The sequence below is a fragment of the Melopsittacus undulatus genome, unplaced genomic scaffold (assembly GCF_012275295.1).
Source record: "Melopsittacus undulatus isolate bMelUnd1 unplaced genomic scaffold, bMelUnd1.mat.Z mat_scaffold_49_arrow_ctg1, whole genome shotgun sequence".
In the NCBI taxonomy this organism is placed as follows: domain Eukaryota; kingdom Metazoa; phylum Chordata; class Aves; order Psittaciformes; family Psittaculidae; genus Melopsittacus; species Melopsittacus undulatus.
In genome coordinates, this window is record NW_022994370.1 from 610,311 (window position 1) to 629,556 (window position 19,246).

The 19,246-nt window shown below is 51.4% G+C and overlaps 2 protein-coding genes across 2 annotated transcripts; both read left to right on the plus strand.

The window, feature by feature from the left end:
• Positions 1–420: 420 nt before the first annotated feature.
• Positions 421–4,001, plus strand: LOC117438572 (hydrocephalus-inducing protein homolog). Its single transcript, XM_034074044.1, has 8 exons — positions 421–513; positions 909–1,058; positions 1,760–1,848; positions 2,286–2,367; positions 2,523–2,681; positions 3,252–3,532; positions 3,709–3,928; positions 3,990–4,001. Exons 1-8 carry the CDS (start codon positions 493–495, stop codon positions 3,999–4,001), a joined length of 1,014 nt encoding a protein of 337 aa, XP_033929935.1. The 5' UTR covers positions 421–492.
• A 651-nt stretch (positions 4,002–4,652) lies between these two features.
• LOC117438573 (hydrocephalus-inducing protein-like) lies at positions 4,653–8,427 on the plus strand. The gene is made up of 7 exons (XM_034074045.1): positions 4,653–4,838; positions 6,175–6,338; positions 6,596–6,746; positions 6,993–7,223; positions 7,493–7,717; positions 7,969–8,191; positions 8,252–8,427. The coding sequence occupies exons 1-7, from the start codon at positions 4,812–4,814 to the stop codon at positions 8,425–8,427; spliced, it is 1,197 nt and encodes a 398-aa protein (XP_033929936.1). The 5' UTR covers positions 4,653–4,811.
• Positions 8,428–19,246: the final 10,819 nt, after the last annotated feature.

Below are 19,246 nucleotides of genomic sequence, written 5' to 3' on the forward strand. Positions count from 1 at the left end.
GATGCAAAGGGGTCTTTCCCAGAGCTGCCAGCCAGGACATCCCTGTGGCTTCTGAGCCATTTCCTGTTGCTTGCGTACCTCAGCTGCTTTATTTTGCTGTGTTCAGGCTTCAGCGTGTGCCTGGAGCGTGTGAAGCACCTGCCCTCCTGTGAGAGCAAGACATTTGAAGTGTGCTTCGACCCACAAAGTGCCAACGTGCCCCTGGGAAAAGTGGATGTGCTCCTGCCCATCAAGGTACTCCAGCTTCTGGGGCAGGCAGCAGGTTGGGCACAGCAGCGAGTATCGGGTGGGCTCTCAACCAGATGCTCTGTCCTTCTCTAGGTCAGAGGAGGCCCCACATTCCAGGTCCGCCTCCGTGCCATGGTGGCTGAGCCGTCCCTCTGCGTGTCCAGGGACAGGCTGGAGTTCTCTGCTGTCCAGTGTGGACAGTGCCAGGAAGAAACCATCCAGCTCCACAACACGTTCCAGGTCCCCTGTAAATGGTCCATCAGCATGACTGATCCTGTTCAGGAGGTAAAGCACAGACAACGTGTAACACACAACTTCTCAGTTGGGTTCTCTTTGCCTTTCCTGCCTTTTGTGCCCCTCTGGCTGCCTGAGCACTTGGGCTGCAGCTTGCTTGAGGAAGCTTTTGAGGGTACAGAGCAAGGCTGGTTCACCTGGGCCTGTTCACTAGCTGATGCTTCACTTCTCTGCCGTCTTCACCCATTCCTCCTCCTCTGAGGACACTGCCTCCCCATCTGCCTGCCCTGCCAGCATGTTTGCCCTCCAGTTCTAGGCAGTGGTGGCCACGTCTGGGTGGGATGAAGGTGCTTCCTGCACCGTGCCAGCATCTCGGAGCACTGCAGGAACCGAGGGTCTGTCCTCACAGACCAAGGAGACCTCACACCACTGGTTTGTGTGCGCAGGTGGACAAACATCTGCCAGGGAGCGAGCACCAGAAGCTGCTGGAGGAGATGAAGTCTGTGCCCTGTGGCTTTGAGGTGCTGCCCTCAGCTGGAAGCCTCGCTCCAGGACAGCAGTGCCACGTCCAAGTCCGTTTTTCACCCACGGAAGAGGTGAGATTGGTGGGTGTCACGCCAGGAGGTCTGGCAGGGCAGTGTGGTAAAGGGAGGCCAGCCCAGGGAGCGGGGGATGAGCTCTGCCTCCACGTGGAGCTTCCTGCGCCTCAGTTTCCCCTGCACGTTCCCACGCAGTTCAGGAGTCAGCTTAAATGATGGAGCATTCCCAAAGGCAGTTTGCATGTGGCCACCGTGACTTGGAAACTGGTAGCGTGTGACAGGATGGACACAAGTGCTTCCATGCCTGGGAACAGTCCCAGGGATCTCAATTGCTTGTGGAGATTTCAGCGTCTCGTGTCTGGCTTTGACCAGCAGAGAAGATGATCCTTATTTGTGTCCAGTGAGAGCTCAGGTGCCTCTTGCACACAGCTGATGTTTGCCTGGTGCTGCAGTGCCAGGACTGTGTCTGAGGAAGCAGACCTTTCTCATGAGCGTTGCGCTCCCCCATGCCCAGGTGAAAACCTCTGATAGCCCATTTTAGATCCACCTGGGAGCCAACTGTCCAGTTATGCTCCAGAGCAGGACTCGCTGCAGTTCCTGAGAGCCATGCAGATGCTGTAGCCCCTGCTCTAAGTAAATACCTGTTTTGGGTTCAGCTTGGAGGTGCTGACAAGACCCCTGACCCTGGGCGATTGTTGACTTGGAGGTGCTGTCAGCTGGGGCTTCACGGAGGAGCTTTCTGTGCTGCTTCTTTGCAGAAGTGCTACCGGGGCGAGCTGCAGATCCAGATTTGCCAGAGCAGCCAACGCCTGCAGGTGCCGGTCTTGGGACGTGGTCTGGAGCCACGGCTGGAGTCCATCCCCACAGAGCTGGAGCTGGGACCGCTGCTGCCCCAGAGCCATGGGGAAGAGGGGACAGTGGTGGTGAAGAAGCCCTGTGAGGTTTACTCAGTGCAGTTTGAGCAGCAGCACCTTGCTGAGGAGCAGGTGAGGGGGAAGGTCTGTGCACACTCTGTAGATTCCCAGCGCTCCAGCATGGCCAGGCTTGTGCAGGGAGACGGGGGCAGTGCGCAGGGCAAATCCTGGTGGCCTTCCAGGGTTAGCCAGCTCTGCTGGCAGGCTGCAGAGGGACTTGGATAATCCCTGCCCCTGGGGGGAAGGAATGTGGGAGGGGATGGCTCGGCTGGGGAGCCTGCTCACATGGTGAAGGTCAAGAAACTTATCCTGTCTATGGTTTCTCTTCCTTCTGTGCACAGCCCCTACGGACACCAAAAGATGACAACAGCCCCAACAGCTTGTTGCTGCCTCCGTGTGCCCCGGGAGAGAAGCTGAATGCTGAAGCCCAAGGAAGGGGCATAAAAATGAAGGTGAGATGAAATCTAAAGGCTAAAACTCCAGGTGGTAACCAGCAGGGTTTTCTCATTTCCTCATCTCTTCCCCAGCCTCCCATGGTTTGGGTTTCTGCCACAAAAGCCTTTTCTCCTTCTTTCCTTTGGCTTGATATCAATCCCTACCGCCTCAGGTTGACGTTGTGGATCCACCAGGAAAGGTGGTGAAGCTGGGAAACATCTGCATTGGACAGACGGTGAAGAAGATGGTCACCGTAGCCAACAAGAGTGCAGCCCCTCTCACCTTTAAGCTGAGGGTCACGTCCACCGTGCCAGAGCTGCAGGAAGCTGGGGTAAGGCCCGTTCCTTCTCTGCAGAGCACTTTGGTGTGCCTACAGGGAGCGCTGAGCTGCTGTGGGTGGGAGCTAGTAGGTAATGACTCAGGTGTGGGCTGCCCTGGCTGCCTGTGCCTGCCCTGTCCTGCCTGCTGGCACTGCTCTGGCAGCAGATGCCTGCAGTGCGAATGCTTCAGCTGAGCTGGGTGCCAGGACTCCCTGAGAGCCAGAAGTGAGAAGGCAGCACAATTCCTCTAGCCTGTTTTAGACACATCCATCAGGATGCAGCCATGTGTTTTAGATCTGGAAAGGTGAGGGAGGTGAATCTTGAAAGAGGGAGAGTTGCAGCTCTGTTGGAACGTATGTGAAAGCTTTAGAAGACAGAGTTGACCTCACCGTGACCAGGTGGACACATGGTAGAAAAACACCTTTGGTATTCCCTAGGAATGCCTAGGAGGGAATGAGTGGGACTGGGGCAGTGCTGGTGGGGACAGAAGAGGAATTGGAAGCCTCTTCCCTGAGTGTGGTGAGGGAGGCTCCACAGCTCACTTGCCAGATGAAATAGTCTCCACTCGTTTCTTCGGGTAGGTTCTGTGCTTGAAGCCCAGCAAGGATCTAAAGCTGAAGGGCAGAGGAGACACCTGCAAAGTGGAGGTGACCTTCTCCCCGAAGCGCCGCATGCAGCCGTTCAGCGGGGAAGTGCTGCTGGAGTGCCGCGGGCTGGTGCGCTCCCTCTGTGTGGTGCGGGGCTCCTGCCAGGGCAGCCTCGTGAGCCTGGACCAGGACCAGCTCAGCTTTGGAGCCGTGGTGCAGCAGAGCTACACGTGCCGGCGCGTCGTCATGCGGAACGCGGGCGACACGAGAGTCAGGTAAAGCAGTAGGTCCTGCCCAGCCTGAAGCCTTATTGCCAGGTGGCTCAGGGTCAGGCCTGAGATGTGGTGGGAAAGCCCACAAGAGACTTGGAGCCTCACACTGAGGCTTACACTGCCTTCACAGCTCCCCGTGGCTAATCCTTCTTTCCTGTCCTTGTGCTTTCCTCGGCAAGGTTTATGTGGGACGCGGAGAGCTTCAAGCCAGACTTTTCCATCAGCCCCACAAAGGGTTACATCAGCCCAGGGATGGATGTCCCCTTGGTTGTGACCTTCCGCCCCTCGAAGCTGAGCCAGGCTGTCCAGTACGAGGGGCTGCGGTGCTTCATCCAGGGCAGTGAGGCGCTGCGGCTTACGCTGGCAGGATCCTGCATGGAGGCCCCTGGCCCCAAAGAGGTAACGCAGCAGGGACAGGATGGGCCCCTGGACCCCAGCATCTGCACCACATCTCTCCCAGGGCAGGAACTGAAGGACACTTGTGAGCACAGACTCGCTGGTGCTGGGGTATCCCAGAGAGAAACTGCTGGGCAGGATTGCCAGAATTCCTGAGCCCTGTCATTGCCTTTCTCCCCTGTTCAAGGTGCTGCTCCTCCAGTGAGCAGCTCAGCTGTCCTGGCTCTGCACTGCAGCACCCATGCCATGTATCCCAGCACTGCACCTGCAGCCACACTTCTCCCCCCTGCTGGGCCAGGGGAGGGCATTCAGCAGTAGGAAGGGGCAAGGCATCTGCATCCAGTCCCTGGGATGGGGCAGCCTGGGAGCTGTTGGCTCTTGCTCCCAAAGAGAGCGTGGAGCTCCTCTTCCTCCTGCCCACGAAGGAAGGGGCTGTGTGGCTGCAGATCTTGTCCTTGCACAGGAGTTTCCTTTCAGGACTCCCCGTTTCCTTTCACCCAGCATGCGAAAGGCTTGTTCTGCTCCCTTCTTCAAGAGCAACCAGCTTGATTTACTCCAAAAGCTATGGCCAAAGCGTAATTTTTGCATGTGACAAGGAAAAGCTGCTCCCTGTGCTCCAGGTCCTGGTGCAGAGCCAGCGTGAGAAGAGTGGGAAGGGTTGTGGGTACGACCCAGCAGCCTCTGTGCTCCTCTGTTACAGACGCTGACTTTCAGCTGCAATGTGCGTGAGAGGCAGAGCCAGACCATCCTCCTGTCCAACCCGAGCAGCGAGGCCTGGACCCTGCAGCCCATCATTGAGGGGAAATACTGGAAAGGGCCTGAATTTATCCATCTGGAGGCCAGGCAAAAAGAAAAGGTCTACCAGGTCACCTACAGACCCCTAACCATGAGCTCTGAGAACAAGAAGCACCAGGTACGTGAGCTGTGCCAGCGTGTGCTGACCCTCGTGGCATGACCCTTGTAGCTCACCCTGCTTTGGGCAGGAGGTTGGCCGAGATGACCTTCAGAGGTCCTGTCCAAGCTGAAGGTGTCCTGTGCCCTCTGTTGGAAGCTGGGTTTTGTGGTGGCTGGGGGCCAGGCACAGGCAAAGGGCAGATGGGAACTCGGGCCTGACACCAAACGTGTTGGAGCAGCTGACCTAAAGAGCCAGGCTTTCTGAAGGCCAAGAAATGAAGTTTGTTCTGCGCAGCTCCTGGTGGCTGCTTGTGGCAGCCCAGGGGGCTCAGAGACCCCCACGCTCAGCGCACGGCTGCACAGGCTCTCCGAGCCCTGGGCACAACCACTTGTGCCTGTCCTTGTGCAGCTTGCAGGGAGCAAGAAGGGCAAAGCTGCCCTGCAGTTTCTCAGTGCCCTCCTGGCCGTGAACAGGCAAGTGGGAAACGAGAGAGATCTCTTGACAGTCATGCAGGAGCTGTGGGAGGAGCCCTTCCTGCAGGTCTCAGGCTGGGCACAAGGGGGTGACTGGCCCCTCTGCAATGTTTTCTGTGCCATAAGGGGTCAGTTCAGAAGGGCTCTGGGGTGCTGGAGCTGCCGGGTCCTTGTCCCGCTCCAGCTGACCTTACAGTAGGCTAGAAATGAGGTCAGAGATTTCTGGTCTCCGTCTCCAGGGTGCTCAGCAGATCTGTGCCCTTAGGGTTGCACGTGCTCAGCATGTCTTTAACGTTGAGCCTGCGTGAGGAGTCTTGCAGCTTTCAGCTGCTGTGGAAGCAGAGGAGATGGCAAAGGCAGGTGTCTGGGATCCATGGGCACCCAGAATGAGCATGGATATGAGCTTTCCATGGCCCGCGGCTGGTGGGCCCCTGTTGTGCCAGCTTAGAGGCTGGTGTCTGGGCAGTGCTGTTGGGGCTAAGGCCAGCAGGACTGAGGCAATGGAGCTCATGAGGGACGGGCACCCCCTGCCCAGGGCTGTCCCTGCATGAGCACAGGCTGGCAGGGACGTGCCCAGGTGAGTGTGGCCAGTAAGGGAGTGTTGGGATGTGCAGAGCAGCTCTGCTGCAGGGCCCGTGTCTCCTTGCTTTGCCCAGAGATGCTGCCTCTGTGTCCTGTAGCTGTGCCATGTCCTGTGGGCCATGCACCCTCTCACAACCAGCTCTGAGCAGGTGCGATGCTGGTGCCTCCTCCTGCACGGGACAGGGCTGCAGGCAGAGCTCTGCCAGCTGGGCGTGCTGGAAGGTGCTGCAGTGAGAGCCTGAGGCATGGGGCTGGCCAGGGGTGCTCCAGAGCCGACTTGTCCTATTCGTTGTCTGTAGGGCTCCATCTTCTTCCCCCTGCCGGACGGGACAGGCTTACGCTACCACCTGGAAGGAACTGCTGAAGCCCCCAGGTGTTCAGGGGCCATTTCCCGGCAGGTTCCATGCAGGAAGTGCCACACGGAGCTCATCCCTGTGTCCAACTGGCTGCACAGACCACAGAGGTGAGTCCAGCCCAGGAAGTCTGGAAGTGCCTGGAAGCTCCTTCCCGAAAGCTTGTCCCTCTCCTTGGCCGTGTCTGGCCATACCCACGTTCTGCCTGTGCAGAGGCACCCTGGAGGGCTTTCCTCCAAGGGGGATGAGAGCTGGTGCCCTGTGCCTGAGGCACTGAGGGTGAGAGGGGCTGTATTGTACCCCCACACGATGGGTATCCTATGGGAGTCCTTCGTGTTGACCTTCACTGTGTCCTTCTCACCCACAGGTTCCTGGTGGTTATTGACATGCTCAAACCAGAGAACCTGGAAAGCAGTTCTGTGCTGCAGGGGTGTTCCTATATGGACGTGCCAAGCTCTGCGAAGAAGGACTACCAGCTCACCTTCCTCTCCTACAAAGAAGGAGTCTTCAGGGCAAAGGTAAGTGAGGACAGTGGTCTGCAGGGCCCTTCAAGGAGCTGTTGGCTCACCGAGAAGCTACATGCCTCTTCATACCTCCACGTGCACAGGTCCTATGAAATACCGCAAGTGCTTTCTGTGGTCTTGTGCTCTTCCTCGGTGGGTGCTCACAGCCATTCCTGGAAGCAGGGCGCTGAGCTCAGTGGGCTGCTTTGGGTCTGTTTTCATGTGTGGAATGAGCAGCCCTTCCCTTTCTGTCTGATTTAGGTGACCTTCCTCAATGAGACAACCGGAGAGTACTTGTTCCACATGGTGACTTTCAAGGCGGTGGCTTCAGGACCCATGGGCACTGTTCAAATGAGCACCGCTGTTCGGCAGAGAGTGTGCTCCAGCGTCAAGGTGGACAACCCTCTGCCTGTCCCGGTGACGTTTGACATCAACTGCAAAGTGCCTGACGTCAGCGTTCCCCAGCACTTTACTGTCCCTGCACAGTCAAAGGTAGGGGCAAAGCTCCTCTGGCTCCCTCTGCTCTCCCTACTCCTGGCTGCAGGGGATGCTCTTGAAGGCTGATGCGGTTGGGATCTGTCCCTAAGTGAACTGTCCCCCAGAAGGAGCAAGGCTGTGCCCAAGAGAGGGGAGTCAGAGCAGGGAAGGCAGCCCAGCCTTCCGGCACTGCCTGAGCACAGCAGGGACCAGCTGCCCCTTGTCAGGCACACGTGTTCCCTGCCTCTGCCTGACAAAGTGGCTTTTTCCTTCCTTCCTCCCAGGCGGATCTTGTCTTGGAGTATCAGCCCCTGCAAACAGGTGAGAGCAGCGGGCAGCTGGTGCTCCAGAGCAGCGACTTGGGCTCTCTGTTTTACACCCTGCAGCTGAAAGCCACCTGGAGCAGGCCAGAGAAGCCCGTGTATTTCCGCACCAGGCTGGGCTCCCGTCAGACCATCACCACCAAAATACGGCATTTTGCCCAGCAGAAGACCGAGTACCTCGTACAGGTGAGCGCGGCTGCCGGGGCTCTGGCTGGGAGGCAGCTCCTCTGGCCAGCACCAGCCCTCTCCACCAAGGGCTCCAAGTGCCTCTGGCTTGGCGTGGCAGAGCCAGGGTGGCCATGTGAGCCCAGGGGTCTTCCCACTGGTGTGGGCTTGTCACCAGCTGGGACAGGGCCAGGGGACCATCGTGTTCTTCCCGAGGTGCTGGCTCTGCTGTTGTGACCCACCCCCCATGGTCTCTTGTCTCCCCTGCACAGACCGACTGTGCCGACTTCCAGACGGCAAAATCCATCAGTGCGGCACCCGCCAGTGCTGGGGGCTCGGACCTGAGCGTGGAAGTGACCTTTGAGCCCTGCCACCTGGGCGAAGCCAAGGCCACGCTGCAGCTCAGCTCTGCATTGGGCGGGCAGTACTGCATCCCACTCATGGGCCTTGCGCTGCCCCCTGAAGCCCAGGGCCCCTTCCTCATCCCAGCCGGCGGCACCACCTCCATCTCCTTCAGGAACGTCTTCCGGAAGGCCACGGCGTTCCAATACGCAGTGAAGCACCCGGGCTTCACCGTCAGGGCCCCCGAGGTGCTGCGCGCCAAGAGCAGCACCACCATCACCGTCTCCTTCGCGGGCGGCCCGGCTCCTGTCACCAGCAGGCTGGTGGTCTCCTGCCCTGGGGGCTCCTGGATCTACCACCTCCGGGGCCTGCCCTCCCCCCGCAAGTGAGCAGCTGCCCCCGGCCCTTCCTGCCACGTTCCTGCTCTCTGGAGCAAATAAATGTCATTTAACATCCTCCCACACGACGTCCTTGTCTCTAAATGGGAGAGACGTGAATTTGCTGGATGGACACCCGGTGGACAAGGAATTGGCTGGATGACTGCAAGCAGAGAGCTGCGGTCAGTGGCTCTATGTCCAACTGGAGACCAGTGAGGAATGGTGTCTCTCAGGGGTCGGTGTTGGGGCAGACCCTGTTCAACATCTTTGTCGGTGACACAGACAGTGGGATCGAGCACCCTCAGCAAGTTTGCTGACGACACCGAGCTGTGTGGTGCAGTCAGCGTGCTGGAGGGAAGGGATGGCATCCAGAGGGACCTGGACATGCTGGAGAGGTGACCAACCTCCTGAAGTTCAGCAAAGCCGAGTGCAGCTCCTGCCCCTGGGTCAGGGCAATCCCAAGCACAGCTACAGGCTGCAGGGAGAAGTGATTCAGAGCAGCCCAAGGAGAAGGGCCTGGGGGTCGGGACATGAGCTGGCTTCAGCATGGGCTTGAGCCCAGAAACCCCCTGTGTCCTGGGCTGTATCACCACCAGCATGACCAGGAGGTCAAGGGAGGTGATCCTGCTCCTCCACTCTGCTCTCATTAGACCCACACTTGGAGCACTGGGTAGAGTTCTGGTGTCCTCACCAGAAGGACGTAGAGCTGTTGGAGCAAATCCAGAGGAGGGTCACGAGGATGCTAAGGGGGATGGAGGAGCTGCTGTACAAAGACAGGCTGAGAAAGTTGGGGCTGTTCAGCCTGGAGAAGAGAAGGCTGCGTGGAGACCTCATAGCAGCCTTCCAGCCTCTGAAGGGGGCCTACAAGGATGCTGGGGAGGGACTCTTGATCAGGGCTGGTAGCAATAGGACAAGGGGTGATGGGCTTAAAGTGAAACAGAGGAAGTTCAGGTTAGCTAGAAGGAAGAAATTGTTCCCTGTGTGGGTGGTGAGGCACTGGCACAGGTTTCCCAAAGCAGTGGTGAATGCTCCATCCCTGGCAGTGTTCAAGGCCAGGCTGGACGTGGCTTGAGCACCATGATCTTGAGTGAGGTGTCCCTGCCTGTGGCAGGGTGTTGGAACTAGATGATCTTTAGGTCCTTTCCAATCCAAACAGTTCTATGATTCTGTTATTCTCTAAGATTCTTTGGGAAAGCATGGTTAAGACTTCAGGTGGTTCCCCTTAAAGGTAAAAAGTGGAGAATGAAGACCTTAGGCCCACTGTAGGAGAGGATCTGGTTCGAGACCATCTTAAGAACCTGACTGTGCAGAAGTCCATGGGACCTGATGAAATCCATCTGTGGGTCCTGAAGGAGCTGGCAAATGAAGCTGCTAAGCCACTGTCCATCATATTTGAACAATCATGGCAGTCAGGTGAAGCTCCCGATGACTGTAAAAAGGGAAATACAAGCCCCATGTTCAAGAGGGGGAAAATGGATGACCCAGGGAATTACAGAGCAGTCAGTGTCACCTCTGTGCCTGGCAACATCTGGGAGCAGATTCTCTTGGAAGGCATGCTAGGGCACATGAAAAACAACCAGGTGCTTGGTGACAGCCAGCATGGCTTCACTAGGGGGAAATCCTGTCTGACCAATAGGGTGGCCTTCTATGATGGGGCTACAGAATGAACAGACAGGGTTAGAGCAGTTGATGTCACCAACCTGGACTTGTGCAAAGCGTTCAACACTGTTCCACATGACATCCTTGTCTCTAAATTGGAGAGACATCAATTTGATAGGTGGAGCACTCGGTGGGTAAAGAACTGGCTGGATGGGCGCACACAAAGAGTTGTGGTCAATGGTACAGTGTCCAGCTGGAGACCAGTAATGAGTGGTGTTCCTCAGGGATCGGTGTTGGGACCGGTCTGGTTGGACAGCTTTGTCGCTGACATGGACAGTGGGATTGAGTGCGGCCTCAGCAAGTTTGCCGATGACACCAAGCTGTGTGGTTCGGCTGATCCACCAGAGGGAAGGAATGCCATCCAGAGGGACCTTGACACACTTGTGAGGTGGGCTGATGCCAACCCCATGATGTTTAACCATGTCAAGTGCAAGTCTCCAGTTGTTGCCACAGAGTACAGCTGAAAAAACCTCACTCAGTTGACTGAGAGCTTCAGTCTCTGTTCTCTCCTAAGCCTGGTTTTGATAACACAGGAGCAAATGCTGGTGAGCTGAAAGATGACATCTTCAAGTTGTTTGAACCCACTGAGCACCATGACATTGCAGGAAGCTTTTGACTTCGGGTGCTGTCAGTAGCTGGAAATAGGCATAGGAGCTCTCTTAGCAAAGCAGTTTGGGTGACAAAGTGCATGTTAGGAACTAATGTGTATACTGTAGAAATACTTTGGATTTTTATGACCTTCTTTCTGTCCTTATCCTCCCGTATAGTTGCAGAGGTTTGCTAAGAAACTGAACTTGGAGGCCCATTGTTTTGGAGCAGCCCTGGCTGTGAAACCTGAGTTTCACCTTGTGGAACTTCATGTTTGGACAAGGGTGTCTGGATTAAGGCTCTTGATTCCCCTCAGCAGGCTTAACTGCAACCAGGCATTTGAAGGCTTCTGGGCTTTTCATTTGTTGGCAAGGCTTTCTCAAACCTCTTAGGAATAGGAGAGAGCAATGAGTCCATTTGTGATGGAAAAGGGGAAAAAAAATAATTTCTTCCATGTTGTGTTTATTACTTTGGCCTTTATTTTCCTGAGAATTTCACTAGCAATGGGTGGAAGTTCCAGAGAGGGGAGTTAATAATCAAGATCCTGTAGAGCTTTGGATTCTGTTAGGACATGGGTGGTACACATTGTGTTCTCCTCTTCTGTGCCCGGCACAGTTGGTGTGTGTCTCCTCCTGGGCCCCAGAGTGAAAAGTGGTACCACTGGAACGTTCCTGGTGCTTGCAAAGAGGCTGCTGACACGAGTTTGTACTGCTGTCTTCTGCTTGTCCTGGGGGTGACACAGATGGTGCTCCTGCTGATACAGGTGAGAGGGAAAACAATCAATCAATGAATTAAACAGTTAAATCCATCCAACCTCTCTGAGCCGAGTTAGTTGTGCCAAGGTAAAGGGGCTTATCCCAGTGCATTTGGGGGTTGGAGAGAAAATAACCTATTTCAGCATAGAAATACAACTGTAAGGCTAGAATAGGTGTTTATAAGGATGTTACTGCTGGAACAGCATGGCTGGCCCACTGCTGCTGAGGGGAGAGACAGGCAGGAGTTGGGACTGGCCTTAAACTGGAAACAAAGGCTAAGGTGTGACTGAATTAGCTACCCCTGACATTGCATAGGAGCCTGCTCTCTGTATCCCCTTTCCTTCCACCAGGAAGAGCTTACACATTTAAAGCAATGTACATTTGGGTTTGGTTTGGTTTTGTAAGAGCTCTCTCAGCAGGGTGCTGATGTAAACTACACCTTTGCAGGTTCTTCCTGAGATTAAACAATGAGCCAATGTTGCTCCTGATAGCACAGGCCTTCCCCTTCACTGCTGTGTTGTGTAAGATGAAGCAGTGAAGCACACCCAGTGGGAGAACGGGTATTGAATTTACTTTGGAGAATGGGCTGTGTAATTCCCAGGAAGAGGATATGAGGGATTGTGAGAGGATGACTCCTGTGCTAAACACATAAATGTATTGGCTTCCCCAAATCATGGGTGTTGATGTGTGAACTGTGTCAAGAGTCCCTTAGAAAGAAAGAGTGTTCTCTGAGCTAAAAGCATCCCTCTGATGATGTGATGGTGTCCACCTGTGGTTCCTGCAAATCCAGAACATCAGATGCTCATGAGTTTGGCTGAAGGAGGGCAGAGAGACTTGTGGAAAGGCCTCCATAGGCAGAGCTGGGGAGGTACTGAGAGAGTTTATGCTCTGTGTGAAAGCAGTTTCTCTGCAGCTGCCCAGCTGGAGCGGGCTGGCAAGAGGACAGTGGATCTCAACAGAGAAATGTCATTAGCGTTTGAAGGCTTCTGAGCTTTTCATTTGATGGCAAGGGCTTTCTCAACCTCTTAGGAATAGGAGAGAGCAATGAGTCCATTTCGTGATGGAAACGGGAAGAAGCTGATAGACTTTTAGGGGTTTTTTAATTGTGAAAAAAATGTGTTTAAAAATGTTTTCTTCATGAAACTGCAAATTCTGCTTCTCGGTGCAAACTGGCATGCTTGTCCCAGCGTGCCAGGATTGTCCATGGAACAGAAGGAAGTTCTGTTTTAAACCAGCTCTAGTATTGCAGAGCACGACAGGTAAGGACCTGTTTTGTTTGGCATTTCAGCTAACCACCAGTGTTCCCTCTGAGACGCTGGAGGATGCTACAATGACAAGAACTTCTTGAATGTTCCAGTTCCTACAGCAAAATGGTCAAACCTTTGATAGCTCTTCCACTTTTTAGCCATAGCCACCTAAGGGTTTTGCTCCCTAGAGTGGCAGTGTTGCCATTTAATTCTCTGTCTGTAAAAGCAGTGCAGCTTTGCTTTCTCTGGTTTTTAACCTTTTGTTTAATGGGCTGTGAATTTGGCTGCCTCTGTAAAGGTTCTTTCTTCATAAATCATAACTGCTCCATAACACGAGTTGGAAAAGGGAAGCGTAACTGGTATAGAGGTTCTTTAACATCCTCCTTCCATCTAACTGGCAAAAATGTAAGAGGCATTATCCTTGTACCTGTACACAGTGGAAACCATTCCGTTGTTTTACTTCAGCCTCCAGCTTATCATAGTGTTCTGTGCGTTTCAGAATGACCAAAAAAGCAAAAGATCACATCTCCTGAATGATGATTTCTAGGATTAATGTATGACAGACTGTTCTTTGAATTGTATTTGTGGTAGCCAAGCTAACTCAGAAGGTTGTGATGTGGATTTTCTTCCTCCCCTTGTACACAGGTGCCACGCTGTATTACAGATTTACTTCTGACATGAGTAACACTGAGTGGGGGTTATAAGTTTACAGTGACAGCAGGTCATCCTGGGAGGTTTCAGACAGGTAAGCACTGCTCAGGATGTGTTGGAAAGGGCTTTCTGGAGTTATTTTGGCCAAGCTTTGACAGAGATGTGGTTATCCCCTTTCTTGACTTAGAATTTGCTTTCTCCAATGTTTTGGAAACAAGGTGCTTCGTTTTGTTCAAGTTGATTCTTGACCAATGTCTCTTACTTGCTGTGACTTTGTTAGAAATACCAAATCTTCAGAGATGTGGGGACAATTATCACAATGTTATTTGCATTCAGAGTTTCATTATATCAGTAATTACACACCGAATTAACCACTCTAAGGTGCCATAATCAGGAAAACAAATAACTGTAATTGTATCTTTAAAACAGGTATCCATTAAACTAAGTTGGTTCTGCATCTAATTTCTAGGTATAGCATGAAAGGGTTTGTTAGCTTGTATTAGAGTTCAAATAGTTGTAATGAAATTGAGGCTGGTGGATGACTGCAATCAGCAGAAGTCTACTGCATAGTGAGTGAGGACCTATAGAATAGTTGGGGTTGGAAAGGACCTGAAGATCATCTAGTTCCAACCTGCCTGCCCTGGGCAGAGCCACCTCACGACTAAAACACCTATGTTTAATTTGCCTTACTTGGGCAAATTTTAATTTCAGATAGGTTTCTTTCTCATTTTGCTCTAGATGTTACCAAAGAAAAGACTTGTGACCTTGAGACGTAATCCAGACTTATCTCAGGTTTTTGGTTGGTGGTACAGTTTGGTATTTCTTGCTTGCCAGATCAGTATTGAGTATATGGAGAAGAGAGAACTGAGTGTGGTGAACAGAATGGGTCGCTACTAAAGTAACAGCTGTTTGAAGTTTGTTTGAATTTGAACCTTTTCAGTTCAGAATAAGCAAAATCATGAAAATAGCAGCATCCTACCAGCTTGCTTTGATAAAGAGAAGTGAAAAAGTATATTTGTGCTGTGATAAAAAATGGACAATTTGGCTCTCATGCAAACTTGATTTGCATCCAAGTCTGAAAACCTGGCTTTGGGATTTTCATCGTGGATTTATTACTTTTTCAAGTTCCCTTAGGTATTTCATCAGCAAATGTCATCTTTGTCACGTGGACAAGAGATTTAATTGCGGAAAGGCCAAGTCTCCATTGTGCTTGTATTCTTTAATCTTTTTCTTGTGTTAATCTGATGGTCCATTCTGAAATTGAGCTTCCCCTTTTCCCTCCCCTCCAACATTTGTCCATCCTATCTGTGTAGTAAGTAACATCTGGGTTAGTTTGGCTTTCACTCAGGAGTAGGAAGGAGGCAGGGTTGGAATTGTTTTCAGCTATAGCTCAGGTTTGTCTGTGCTGTACAAGGGCAATCGCCTGCTCAGTGCTGTAGTGCAGGTATTTGATAGTTTCAGTCAATGGAGCTACAGCATTTCGCAAAGTGATGATACAGTAATTTTGAAGTCCTCATTTCAGGAGGCCACTGAGGTTTACCAGAGTCATTTGGACATATTCATAGATGTGACATTTTCTCCACTTCACTGACTCAGAATGAAATTAATTGTCCTGAAGCACTTCACTGAATTTAGATTTTAGAATAATTCTTGTGCTTCTTCCTTCATTTACTCATCAGTTAAAACTGTCTGGTTTTGTTCTCTTCAATTTGTTTGGGGTTCTGTGTTGGGTTTTTTCCTTCCCAGAAACAGGCCTAAGGTCACAGTTACTCACTATTTCATTTGAATTGCCTTTTCTCAGGGACTGTGACCTTACCGTTGTTGAAGCCACTTGGGCAGCTTTTTACCCATATGGAAAACAACTTGTGTCATGACCTGGCCAAGCCTGGGATTCTTCCTCCTCTTCATGGTGCACTTGCAGAACTCGTTCTTGTTACAGAAAACAGAGTTAGTGGAAGCAGTTCCTGTGTTTGTATCCCTCCTCTCCCCAGTGCCCACAATGATACATAGTTCCGTGTTAAATTAAAAGCAGTTTTCCTTTCCTTGGCAAAGTTCATCAGAGCTTTAGAACCATTCAATGCTTCAGAAACATTAAAAACTTTCTCTTGTGGAATCTGGCAGCAAATTCTAATGGAGGGGCCATACTGTTGCCCTATCCATTGTGGAGCCTTATGGAATAGTCATGACTCCTCCTTATGCACTTAAGGCAGCAGGCCCTAAAGCCACTCTATTCTGAGAGGAATGCTGGTTTAATAACTAATTTCAAGGTATTCATATGTGCTTTTTCTTGAGTTGGTTTTGCACATTACATAGGAACAGTCTGTAATGAACTGATTTCTGTGTTCACAAACTGTGTTCTAGTCAGGGAGAGTCTTATGTGTAGTTCAGGTAGCTTTGGTCCATGGGGCCTACTGTAATGATCAGCATTTTAATGTTAATTAGTAGGATGATATCTTCACTAGAAGTGTTGGTGTTCATTGAATGCTTTCTTGCAGGAGCTTGGATCTCTACAAGAGTATTTGCTTGCCTGAAGTACTGAAGATCATCTTCATCACTGCACAGCACAGGTAATAAGCTTGCACAACCTCAGTGATGTGTGGTTTTGCAATACCTTTCTGACAGGCAGAGATAATGAATGGTTTCTGACTGCCCAGTGCAGTTGTATAAAGTAGAGATAAATGTACTTTGACTTCACAATACCATGAAAGGCTTCTGGAATACGTGAATGAACTACGATACACAGCAGTTGTTGCACTACCAGGAGAGGACCAGCAAGATGGTTATTTATTTATCTATTTCTGTTTAATTTCATACAAGGTTTTCTTTCATTTTGGATTGAGGAGAATCATGGCTTTGTTTTTTCCTTCCCTCTTTTAGGCCCTGAAAAACATTGCTGCTATCAGCCTTGCCATTAACTATCCAAACAACCCACAAGTTTCTGGAATGTTGAATACTGGCTCAGGCCAGAGTGCATGGGATAGAGTGGTTTGTCCATAGGACATTGGAACGAACATTTTAACTCTGTTCAGGAGAAGGAAGCTCCTTCAGCTTCAGTGTATGAGCACTCTGCAGCCTGCCTTCCTTCCTTCCTTCCACCTTGATGTAGAATATGTAATAGTAAAAGCACACTTCAATGAAAAAGCACATCTTGAAGTAACTCACTCATTGCCTACAGTTATGCATGCACATATTGTAGCATGTTAGAGTAAACTGAACAATCCTTTTTTTTTAACCCAGAGGAAGTAAATGGCAGAAGGTAGTTGAGAATGGAAGGCCCCTGCATTGGTATCGTCTGCTCCCAGGGAAACTTGATAGATGGAATCTGACATGGAAATGACTCAAAGTGATGCCATCAGCAGTGTCTGTTACATGTAATTGAAGTGAGATGGGCAAACCAGAATCTGGTGGTCTGATGCAGAAATGGTCCACACTTGAATCCTGTCATGTTTGCTTTTGCTTTGCAGGCTACTACCCAAGAAAAAAGACTTTAATTCTTGCTAAACTCCAGGCTGTAAAACAAATTCTGGATGATTTGCATTGCAGTTAAAGGATTCCAGCTTCAGAGCATCCTTGTGCAAGAAGTTTGTGTCTCGTGTTCTTTGATTTGATCACCTGGACCATCTGTTCTTACCTCACCTTATCTCCAATATTGTGTTCTAACTTGTACATCATTCTAGTGTGGAGAGCAGTCTAGCCTCCATTCACAAAGCAGTGGCAATATGAAGAACTGAGGAACTTGTGTGTTTCTCAAAGATCACATCTTTACAAGCAATTATTAATGAAGTTTTTTTCTTCCAGTTATTTCAATCCTAATGGCTTGGGAGGTTCTTCCTGGCAATGTTGGGAACCCAGACTCCCAGCACTCAGGGTGGGGGTTAACGATGAATCGAGTCTTACCATATAGAGCAATAACTGCATTACTCCTAGTGAGCATGGAATCAATTGCAGACCTTCTATGCTGAAATAAACTGGCTTTCTTCCTGCTCAACTCTGCTTGTTATTCCCTTTTGAAAGAATTGTAAAGAACAAAGAAGCCTTTGTGGTGCATTTTCATTGATGGTCTCATCTGCTGGGGCTGGAATTTTAAGGGTGGTCCAATCTTCCCCTGAGAGGGAAATTGGCAGTAATATATCCCCTTTTCTTGTATGGCCTCTAGTGCTGCAGTTAGAGATTACTTGAATTCTGTTCAGCCAGGTGAGTGCAAAGCGAATGTTGCTTCAGATCAGCTTCAATCAGAATGTGATTATTTTGCCTGAAAGACTTAAAACTGAAGACCAAGCAGCACTGTGCTGAAAGCCATTGCCTTCAGCATCAGAGTGGCCCTCTTAGCAAATGAGTATGCCAGAATTCAGGGAAAATGGACCACTTATCAAAGTCTGAAAGGAGGCAGAGAGATACTGCTCTGAAACCGCTCCTCAAGTATTCTTGAAGGTTAAAGCCCTCCTTCCTTCCAAATGAGATCCCAATGGGAAGGGACTTATCAGAGTTGGGGTGTATCTTTAACATGTGGTTTGTTTTGTTCCCACATCCTTTAGGGAGTCAATTGATGGCAGGTGAGCATCTTGAAATTGCTCTTCTGGAGCAGTAGGACTTCCTGTTCACTGCCTCAGTGTGAATCCATGGCTAAGTGGTCAAGGATAGGGAATGGGCTGACTTGCTAAGGCATGTAGCACACTGCTGAGATCTGCCTGTGTTAGTCAAAGAAGGCTTTTCTCTTTTTCCCCATCAGGGATGCAGACTGGCAGAGAGGGACCTCACTCATGCAGTCCCCATTCCGTGATTCTGTGATCACCTCTCAGAGATGTGTGCCTCTCACCAAACAGTTTTGGAGCTGGTGGTCATCGGGCACAGAGCTTTGAAGAGAGAAATGCCAGTTTGGAGTGGGGTGATAGTGCTGCCCACAGCAAGTGAGGACTGGGATGGGTCTGGTTCAGGCTCCAAAACGCCACAGAACTCCTATGGATCCTGTGCAGGTGCTATAGGCTCTTCAAGACAGAGAGCACCATGAGTATGGTGAGCATCACAACTGTCTAAAGAGCTCTGAAACTCAGATTCTTGGTGTGCCTAGAGCTGTGCAATGGCCCTTCTGGCATGGTTTTGGAGGGTGGGAGGGTGTATTCCTGTCTGAATCAAGGGGTATGGGAAATACCAGGCTGCCTCTTGTACTACTGCAAGCCTGGGGCAGGCAGGGCAATGCTGGAAGCTGCTGGAGCATTTGCCTTGTGCCATGTCTCCTGCGTTGGCATTGCGGTGGGATGAGACATGAGGGGGTCTGAAGGAGCTTCACTGCTCGTTGCTGCAGCTGTGTCCAGTCTGGCACTGAGGGAGTGTTTCAGGGGTAAATAGGGATGTCAGGTGTCTTATGTATACCAATTTCTGGTGGGTTCGTGCCTTGAGGTTGAGATGTTTCTGTGAGTTCAGAGCTGGGGGTGGCTCTTGTCCCCATCCCCAAATCCACAGCAGGCACAGGCTCTGATGTTCTTGAAGCCCACAGGAGCCAGAAACATTGCTGATAACTGAAATCTGGTTCAAAAAGTGCCTTTGTGCACTGAAAGGACTCAGCCTTTAGGGAAGTTCCTCACCTTCATCTGAGATAACACCATTCCTCTTGCCTGTCCTTCCCCAGCACTACCACATGCTCTCAGCTTGGCCAGGCAGCCGGAGCCCCAAAACCCCAGCAACAATGACCTTGTTTTCTACATGGGCACCTCTTCAGGCTGAGCAGAACCGATGACACCGTGGAGCTGGCAGCAGAGCTGTATTGATGCCATTGCACAGAGCCGCCTCCTCACCGTCTGCAGATGAAATCACTGAACTGGTTGGTTGGTGCTTGTCGGGGTGCAGGGTGCTCGTGGTGGGCACCACGGCGCCCAGGCAGGAGCCCAGGGTCCCCCCAGACTGGGGATGCTCTTTGTGTCTCACACCAAGCGT

Coding starts and splice junctions, on each gene's coding strand:
- LOC117438572 (XM_034074044.1), top strand. CDS start 493: ATGACTGATCCTGTTCAGGAG. Junction 1,849..2,285: donor GGACGTGGTCTGGAGCCACG/GCTGGAGTCCAT, acceptor AGATGACAACAG/CCCCAACAGCTTGTTGCTGC. Junction 3,533..3,708: donor GCGGGCGACACGAGAGTCAG/GTAAAGCAGTAG, acceptor TTCCTCGGCAAG/GTTTATGTGGGACGCGGAGA.
- LOC117438573 (XM_034074045.1), top strand. CDS start 4,812: ATGAGCTCTGAGAACAAGAAGCACCAG. Junction 4,839..6,174: donor CTGAGAACAAGAAGCACCAG/GTACGTGAGCTG, acceptor CGTTGTCTGTAG/GGCTCCATCTTCTTCCCCCT. Junction 8,192..8,251: donor CTTCCTCATCCCAGCCGGCG/GCACCACCTCCA, acceptor TCCAATACGCAG/TGAAGCACCCGGGCTTCACC.